The sequence below is a fragment of the Apium graveolens genome, chromosome 6 (assembly GCF_009905375.1).
Source record: "Apium graveolens cultivar Ventura chromosome 6, ASM990537v1, whole genome shotgun sequence".
Lineage (NCBI taxonomy): Eukaryota > Viridiplantae > Streptophyta > Magnoliopsida > Apiales > Apiaceae > Apium > Apium graveolens.
The window spans coordinates 77,164,851-77,174,754 of NC_133652.1; the positions used below are offsets into that span (position 1 = coordinate 77,164,851).

Below are 9,904 nucleotides of genomic sequence, written 5' to 3' on the forward strand. Positions count from 1 at the left end.
TTAGTGCATTGGAAAAATTACTAGTTAAATTTCTAAACACAACCCTAAGAAGTTTGTAGTCATTGGAAGTAGGATCAAAACCTAAACCTAGTAAAACCCACCCTCCGCAAAAATCTTTGTTAGGAGCAGGAATTAGCTTGTACCGTTTAGTTGACGGATTCCAGATGTATATAACGTCACAACCGCTATTGGATAAACAAACAAGACCATGACAAGAATTGTTGATATAAATCATATTATGATCATGTGGTGGCATGCATGTAGAACTTGTAGGAGTGTTGATGAGTAGCATCATAGAATTCAATGTATTTGTTGTCTGATCTATCTAGTAAAACAGGCTTATTTTTGTGGGCATTAGCGAATTGAGTTTGGATGAACCGATTGTTTGATATAATAAATCGCCACAATTTGCAAACTGATTTAAAACGGAGGAGTGATTTTACGGACAGCCGTGAGTATCTCGAAGATAATTTCTTCAGGTAGATCATTATTACAATTCCTGCTAGGCACCGCCATTCACCCCGAATGATCAAACCGTAAAAATTTAATCTTGTTCTTAAACCCTAGTCTAATGCTCACGTGATTTTTAATTAGAATTCTTTACTCTATTTTAATTCATATTATAAACAATTATCCCAACCTCCCCAAGATTCTGGTTTCCATAACAGAAATTCCTTTTGTCATGCTCCAATAATACTATCAGCAAAGTAAATTATAACAAATGTTATGTAAACAAGGTCATCACCAATAATTATTGTGCCCGATTTGAAATCTTAAAACAAGTCATTTATAATTTAAAATAAATAAGTGAATTATAAGTGAAAAATAGAAAAATACTTATAAGTTAAATTAGTATTTGGATAGTTTTACTTATAAATCAAAAAATAATTAAATAAACTAAAATAAATAATTATTTAATATATTTATCTTAATTCTTGAATTTTAAGTTAGATTAACATTTAAAAATATAAACTCAACGAAAAATCAAAATAAGTTGAGAAAAATTACATATCAGCTTATAATTGATAAATTCAATGGGTCAGACAAACCCTTTGATAATAGATAACTTAGCCAAACAAGTCCATTATTATGTACAACATACGTATTAATATTATTTTTTTGTATATATCACTGAAATATATTAAACAATTCCATATTTTCATAAATTGCCTTTCAAGAATTTACTTCTTGCAATCCTTTTTTTACTCAACTTCTTGCGATCTTTTGCTTCTTATTTTTTTTAAAAAAAAAACTAAAGTTTTAGTATTTGCAGGGCATTTTTGTGGTTATTATGAAGTACAATCAATCGGTCATTTAGCTAAAATTTGAGGAAAAGAAGTTCGTAGAAATCCAAACATCAACTACATTTTGAACCACTACATGGAGGAATGACGGATATAGTTCTCACAACATCTTTTCTGGACTTACAGTAAGACTGGAGGCGGTTTATATCCACTATTCCGACTCTATTGAGCTTCACTCCATACGCTTCCATTCTACGGACATCACGTAGTATAGGTGATTGCCAAATACCATCCCACCAACCGGGGGGAAGAAGTGGTGTTAAGGCGCACTGATTGGGCTGATTATCGCAACTTAATGGACCAGCAAACCTGTTCCACACATGCCCCCAGCCGACTTGATGCCGCAAACCATCTGTTAACAAATTACTGTGGAAGCTTCTGAAGAATGTGAAGTTTGAAGCACCAGTATGGTTCTCTCCTGAAAAAATTAAATAAAATTTAAATCAGACCACATTACCATGCAAGTAGATAACTGCAAACATTTTGTAGCAGCCAACAATTAACATATGTCCAAATGTACCCAATTGTTGGGCAGCTGCTAGTGCTGCAATAAGTTGTGCATAGGTAGTTCCAACACGTCTTGAAGCTGCGGAGACAACAGCATGTTTAGCGCGTGAAGCTAGAAAGAAATCAACAAACGCAACCCATCTTGGTGCTGGTCCCCAGTCCTTCACTCTGAATCCTATCTGTGACTTCTCATCTGTACTTCTGCCAGAAAGGTTCCCCCTGAACATCTTGTAATCAAAATGAACTACCTAAACAGACAAAGAGAAAACATTAAAATAAATCTTCATTTTGAGTTCAAAGAATATTTCATCAAGTTGTATAAACATCAAGTATAATTCCAAACAGCAATATCGAGAGATATGCATAATACCTCTGCAAATTCTTGTACTTCTGGTGTGATATCATTAACGATGGAGGGTGTATCAGACACTATAACTATGCGGGGTCTTGACATGTATCCAGAATCATTCACTAGGGCCTTTTTAATGCAATTCAAAGCTGCTGATACTGCTCTAGCTGGCCTATAATAAAGAACCAGAAACGTGATTCAAGCAGAAGTAATCCACGAGACAGACCAAAACTTTGCAACTATATATTAGAAATTATGTCCTTTACCCACACAACAAAGAAGTATAAGAACAAATCATATGTTCAGTAGTGAGTATGTTTTTAAATTCTCTGAACAGAAAAATAACCTGTTCATTAGCATGCGCATGTGTAGAGCAATATGTGGATCAGGACCTCCATTAAGGGCCCACTTAACAGCTTCTTCAACATTCTTTGAAGGAGAGATGATTACTCTCAGAAGCTCTCCAATTGTATTAGGCCTATACTGAAGAAACTCATTATTTGAAAACAGAACAGAAGCCACTCTCCTCATCTCATCATGAACATTTTTCAAGAAAAACTGAAATGCCACAGCATCCGTCGTGCCCTGAAACCTGTCGGGAAAAGAAAATGTCAGAACTACTTGCGCACTTGTCTGGTGATTGATGACTTAGCTACAGATAGTTACCATACAATTGGTTGTTTCCATTTCCTCCAGTTACTGCAAAGTACATTTGTTTCTGAAGGCTTTTCAAAGTTATCAATTCTAATATTGAGACGCCTCTTGTACTTGCCCATGCAGTCATTCTTTTTCCACAAGTGTTTCACTTCCTTTAAAGTGAAGGAATGCTTGGTATATGACAAATAATCATCAAATGGGTACTTTCCCCTGGGAAAAAGAAAATGATTTGAACACTGATTGCACTAAAGATTAGACCTTTCTTCAGAAATGAAGGTAGAATTACAATAAAATTGTATACAGAGGACATTTATTCAATATAGACAGCATGTTGCTATATCCTATCTACATGACTTATCATAAGCTCCTATGGTAATAATAAACAAAAAATTAAAAACGTCTTGGTGTGGAAAACCAGAAAAGGACCAAGCTAAATATGCAAAAGAAAAAAGATGAAGGTGTTGACGGAGGAATTTGGGAACAACAAAACTTGAGGTTAGTAGCCGGAAACAAGATCTGTGATGGCGGTTCTTTATCGGAAACGTGAGCAGTAGTCGGTGGATCCGATGAACAGTACTCGTCGGAAAAGATGAACAGTGTTTGTTGATTATTGGGGGCTGAGATTGCTTAGGGTTAGTGGTGGCTCTTTTGCGCTCTCGCTTCTGACCCCTTACAATGTGCCTACGTACCCCTATTTATAGGGGATCAAGCCCACGTAGTTCTTGGGGAACAAGAAACCTAATGGGCTTAGATTTCTTATCCCGAGGCCCAATAAGAAACCTACTGGAAACCGTCTTCTACTAGCTTTAGGAATGTCCGCCGATGAGGCCCAACCACAAAGGCCCAAGGCTCGTCCGCGGCTTCGAGACTTCACGGATAAGACATCTTCCTGGCCAAGAATAACCCTCCGCTACCAGCTGTTTCTCTAGTCCGTGGACGCAGGTATAGCCGTTGTTCACCCCAAATGTTGGACGCATCCTTGTCCCCCGATAAGGAGCCCCTACCAGATTGCAGGACAAGTGATCCCAAGCTTTTGGGTGCAAAGTGCAGGATACTCCGAAGTCTCCCAACGAGGACACCCGTTGACTACAGAGACAGAGCTCCCAAAGCACACACCAGATTTCACCCCACATCCCCAATGAGGACACCCATTGACTACAGGAGGAGGCCTTCAGTCCAGACATACCCCTGGAGGTCTCTGACCACGGACACCGCCTTTCCTGTAGATACAGGAAGGAGTTCATCAATAGAGTACCTGCATCAAGTAGGTTAGTAATAATAATCTCCATCTTCCTTGAGCCTTCTAGAGAATCCACCTAATCAGCACATAAAAGCTATACTTATGTCCAAGTAGAAATTCAAGGCGCGCCCTAACATCTCTGTATGTTGGCGCCGCCCTGTATCACCAGCTTTTGGTTTCTCATACCATTTTACATCATAGGGCGCGCCCTAAACTATTCATCTTTGGGGCTGACTTTAATTCTGCCCAAGCCACAGTATGGACATGTCGAAGTAATCATGTCCAAATGATCCACCCAAGGAGCCTTCCTTACCTAGGGCGCGCCCTAAGGCTCACTATAGGACAGACTCCAATTAAGCCACTCATCTATCTTTTTTCAACGATTGGACGCGCCTCGTCATGTTCAAGGGCGCGCCTTTAAGGCAAAACGGTCACGGGCCACTCAACTGTTTAACCAATGCAGCGCGTTCTTAGGGCGTGCCATCTGTTTATGGAAAGTTAATCTTATCTTTTCCTAGTTTTTAGGCGTTTCTCCTTCAATTTTACCTATTTTATCAATCTTAATCTGAATATTGTTTATACCAACATTTGGGCATAACAACTACCCCCAAATTCCATATGTCATTTGAGAATGGGATTGGAATTTCTCTTTATCTTTAACAAAATCTGTATAAACAATTCCCTAGTACTACTTACTGGGGCGCGCCCTCAACAGGGCTTGATCTGTTCAGAGTTCCCATTTTCGCGCATCCCAAATATCACACTTATGAGGCGCGCCTTAAAAAGGGTGTGCATTCCTAAAGTTTCGGATTTTGCATTCAGGATTTCTAGTTACTGAGTTAATTTATACGAGGCGCGTCTTCAAGAGGGCGCGTCCTTCAATTTGAATTATTTTTAAAACGGTTCCCCTGTTTATTCGGAAATCGTGCCTGACGTGATTGGTGTGATTTATTTTAACAGCTGTCAATTTCACCTATAAATACAAGTCACCGTCAGTCATTTTCATTTTTACTTTCACTTTCCCCTTCCTTTTCATTTTCTCTTTCTTCACCAAAGACTTCAACTCCGGCGACGAACTCTTGCTCAGAATCGGCCTTCTCCGTCACCGTATTCTCGATTTCTTCCAGTCAACGTCTTCTCCATTTGAAAAGGTATGTAAATCTTCTTTCTTCTCGGGATTTCATCACACAAATAATACTGCATGCTACATTGTCTCTTCAACTTCCTTAATTGTTCTTGATGATAAACACAAAACGATGTATGTATCTGTGTATGTATATCTTGTACTTTCAAATTTTGTTGCTCTAGATCTGAAATCATGGGGTCTAGCTTTTAATTTTATGTTTCTAGGAATCCCAACCGTTTTATCCTCAAAATTAAAAATATACGTCCCATGATAAGGCGCGCCTCTTTATCGATACGAGGCGCGTTCCTTTTACTTTAAGCCACGCCAATGTCATCCAATCTTCCAGTCTTTTATAGATTTTAGGACAGAATAGGGCGCACCTTCATAGTGTATGACTCGCCTCACCCTTCCTTTAAGTCTATCCCTACCTTTTCTGTTTCCTTCATATTTTTGTATCTCGTTCTTTCGTATTGGGCGCGCCCTCAACATTTTTGGTTTTCTTGGCAGCTGGAAGACGAGGGCGCGTCTTCTCCTTTTCACCCCTTCAAGGATTTCCTTACCAACTTGGGAATCTATTCTCCTCCAAACGCTTACTTGGACCCCCAGCTTCCAAACGCTCACCATACTCCCGAATTCCAGAACCGGGTGGCGCGCCTTCTTCAAGACTCCAAAAAGGGTTCCTTAATGGCAGATTTTTCAGACAGCTCGTCCACGGACAACATTCCCCTATCTCGTAGACACGGAAAACAAAAATTAGTCCAAAAAGAGAGGTCTCCAGCCCCAACTAGTACAGAGCTAGACGATGATGATTGGTTTGAGAGCTTAAATGCCGACAGGTATAGGGGTGTTGAAAGGGGGGTTAATGTAGACGCGGGGCCTTCCAAGGTTTTTTACAAGGCTGTTTCCCCAAGCCTATCTCCTCAGCGACCAAAGGGCGCGCCTACCTCTCCTACTCACGAGGGCGCGCCTGAAGCAAATGTATCACCACTCCGTGATGAAGAAAACTTCTTTGATGAAGACTCCTTTCAATTTTCCACCTCTCCTGAGCCTTCTCCAATTCCCTTCCAACATTGGGAAGTTTCTGACAGCGAATTGGATTTTGATTGGGACGAATTCGAATCGTGTAATGAAGCTGTGAAGAAACGTTTCAGGAAGGAACATGGGAAGCTTTTCTGCGTGGGCCTGTCTTCGGCTTGTTCAGACGAACAACTAGGATGGCTCATGGAGTTTTATGACATGGAAGGCATATGGGCGCGCCCTTTGAGCATGATGCGACCCCATATCTTCAATTATGGGAGAAACTTTAAAATTCCCAGAATGGTGACCAGCCCCAAACTGGTGTCTTTAGGTATAGGCGCGCCATTACATCCCTTCCTTCGGGAAGTGATAGAATTCTACGACGTAGCTCCACTCCAACTTTCTCCCAACAGCTACAAGTTCGTCCTGGCCTTGTTCATCCTCTATACGGACTTGGGTTTTCCCCAACCGTCCATGGCCGAAGTTGCTTATTTTTTCAATCTAAGAAAGTCTGACCACGGGTACTATTATTTGGTGGTGGATAAGCAGCATAACAAGAAGGGTTTCTCCTCTGGCAAGCTTAGCCACGAGAAAGGTTGGAAAGAGAACTTTTTTTACCTGTATGACGTTCCCAGGATAAGGATAAGATTCAACAAGTCACCAAGTAAGGACGCGCCTTTTATCTTTTCCCTTATGTTATTTTTACATTTTTTCTTTCTTTTCTCATTCTTATACTTTTCCAGACAGACCATCTTCAAAACTCCTTAAAGGCGAGCCCAAAAAACGAGCTGAAGCCCTCCTTAGAGTGGCTTCTGACAGGTGGAACTTAAAATCCTTAGTTACTCGATCCAACTTGATGCGAGTAGGGATTCTTTCTGACCAAGTAGGAGTGAAGTGCAAATAAGTAAAATTTAGGAAAGGTGCTCCTGTTTCTCGTGTTATCGACTTAGGTAGCGAAGAAGCTGAAGAAGAAGAAGAAGAAGAAGAAACAGAGGACGGTTCTTTACAAGGCCCGGATCCTTCAGGTTAACTAACCGTAGGATATAGAGGCGCGCCCTTATCCTATTGGCGCGTCCTTTTCTTCTGTCATCTTCAATAATCACACTAGATGTAAATTTTTGTTTATTTAAGCTCCACCTTCCAGGGCGCGCCCTTTGCATCTTAGGCATAACATTTTATACATGTTTGTCAATATTATTTTTTTTTTATTTTTTTTACCCACATTCCTTGCCCTGCTCAATATACTTAACTGCCATGCTTAACTAATATGTCCCATGTTTTGTGCAGAAATGGCCCCTCCAAGAATCCCTAAATCCTTTGGGGCGCGCCCTGGTGATAAGCCTAGGCCGAAGTCGAAGAAAGATGTTCCTGCAGCACAGACATCCGTCCCCACTTCAGCTCCCATTCCTCAAACAACACCTGTTCAAAAACGGCCCGTAATTGACCTTACAGACAAACAGGGCGCGCCCAAGAGACATAGAACAGAGGGCGCGCCTTCTGGTTCTTCTACTGCTTTCAGCGCTCTTGGCCCCATGGGTGCCCTTCATGTTTCAGATGAAGAAGTGGAACAGTGGCAGGCTATGGATTTGGGAGATGCTGCCCGTGCTTCTATAAAAGCTTCTTGCCAACTGTTCATCCACTCCACCCAAGTGGTGGACAAATTACTTGAGGAGAAGGCGCGCCTAGAGAGGCTGCAGGGTGATAACAACATTCTGAAGAATACCCTCACAGACAAAGACTTCTTGCATGCCAAAGACATCAAAGCTAAGGATTCTGAGATCTCTTTCCTCAAGGATGAGGTGGCCAATCTCACTTCTCAATTAGAGATTGCCAACAAAAAGGCTACCTCTCTCCATACTGAGCTTGTTGGTGCCAAACTGAGGATAGAGTACCTCGAAGAGCAACAGAAAACAGGCTGGCCTGATGAGAAGAGGGAAATGACTGATGAAGCATTTGCCAATGGTTTTCATTTTTACAGGGTGGGCTTTGTGGCCAATGATCCTGACTATTCCTTTGAGAAATTTGGGGAGGAGACTGTTGCTGAGATGGTGGAATTCAAAAAAGAGCATGCTGCTGAAATCAAGGCAAGGAGGATAGAGCTTGGATTAGAAGAAGAAGAAGAAGAAGAAGAAGAAGAAGAGAGGGAGGGAGGGCGCGCCTCAAGAGGAATTCTCCAAGGACGCGCCTGAAGTTGATCCAACTGTCCCCCTCCAATCTATTCCTCCAACAGACCAGTCCCAAGGCGCGCCTTAATCATTTATAGTCTTTAAATTTCAGATATTTATGAGGAGCCAGCCCTCTTTTGATGCTGTGCAAAGTTGTATGACTTGTTTTGTTGCTACTTTTCCTTTTTGCATCATGACTTTCTGCATGGCTTAATATCTTTTTTATAAAAACTTTGTTAAGGCACTTCAATTTTTCACTTGGCCTTTTTACGTTCCCATGGATTTTGTGACTATAGGGTGCGCCTTATTTCTTGAATTTGCAAATAACACCTATTTGTAATCCCTTTGCGATATTTTACTCAAGTATTAGTCCACGGGCGCGCCTTAACCTAGGGAGCTTAGCTTATTTTGATGGCCATGAACACTTATTCCTTTCACCCTCGTACACTGTATTTAATCTTGATTATGAATCAACAATTACTAGACAGGGCGCGCCTCAATATAGGGCGCGCCTCGGATGTTTTTCTAATGAGTAATTTCATGTTAGGCAGATAAAACAATTTGAAGTAACTTTTCCTTTTGATTGATAATGCGCTCTAGTGTTCAAATTACACCGGTCCCATGGCTACTATGCTCTATGGGGAAGTTATTTGAAAAAAAAAATCTTCCTTCTGCTAGTTCCAGGGTTCGCAGTCACATGTACTACCCCCCTAGGCTAGAAGGAATTTATTTGCTACTAGCCTATTACATGAGAATCAAATAAGAAAACAAGGGGGCACAACCACACCCTACTGATAATACTTTCGTAGATGTTCTGCATTCCATGCTCGAGGAATAAGTTTACCATCCAGGTCTTCTAGGCGATAGGTTCCCTTCCAGAGTATAGCTTTGACCTTGTACGGTCCTTCCCAATTAGCCCCAAGCACCCCGTGTTGAGCTATCTTAGTATTAGGCATAACCTTTCGCAACACAAGATCCCCAACCTTGAATGGTACAGATTTAACCCTTTCATTGAAATACCTTGCGACCCTCTGCTGGTATGCAGCAAGCTTTAATTGAGAGTTCGTTCTGGCTTCATCTAGCAAATCCAAGTGAAGCCTCTGGTTAACTTCTGCATCTTCCTCAACAAAGACATCTCTCCGGAGGGATCCAGCTCCTACCTCCACGGGAACCATGGCCTTATATCCATAAGTTAGTAGAAATGGGGTTTCCCCTGTAGTCGTTCTAGGAGTCGTATTGTAAGACCAGAGGATCATGGGCATTTCTTCTGGCCAGTCTCCCTTCTTTTCTTCCAACTTAGCCTTCAAGGTATGCTTTATGATTTTGTTTATGGCTTCTGTCTGACCATTACTCTGCGGATGATAAACCGCGGCGAAGTCTTTTTTAATCTTTAGGTCTTCACAGAGCTTCCTTAACTCCTTACTATCAATTGTTTCCCATTGTCTGAAATGAGCTTGTAAGGAATACCAAACCTGCATACTATGGAGTTGAACACAAAATCCCTTATCTTTTTTGCCGTGATCGTGGCTAATGGCATGG

The 9,904-nt window shown here is 41.1% G+C and overlaps 1 protein-coding gene across 1 annotated transcript in view; it reads right to left on the reverse strand.

Moving 5' to 3' along the window:
• Positions 1-1,233: 1,233 nt before the first annotated feature.
• The window catches only part of LOC141664167 (uncharacterized), a 20,014-nt gene continuing 11,343 nt past the window's right edge, over positions 1,234-9,904 (reverse strand). The window contains exons 3-7 of the mRNA XM_074470056.1: positions 2,827-3,027; positions 2,507-2,752; positions 2,182-2,332; positions 1,825-2,059; positions 1,234-1,722 (exon numbers count right to left, since the gene is read on the reverse strand). Of these exons, the coding sequence (XP_074326157.1) occupies positions 1,358-1,722; positions 1,825-2,059; positions 2,182-2,332; positions 2,507-2,752; positions 2,827-3,027 (1,198 nt within the window). The 3' untranslated portion in view covers positions 1,234-1,357. The remainder of the gene's footprint in view (positions 1,723-1,824; positions 2,060-2,181; positions 2,333-2,506; positions 2,753-2,826; positions 3,028-9,904) is intronic.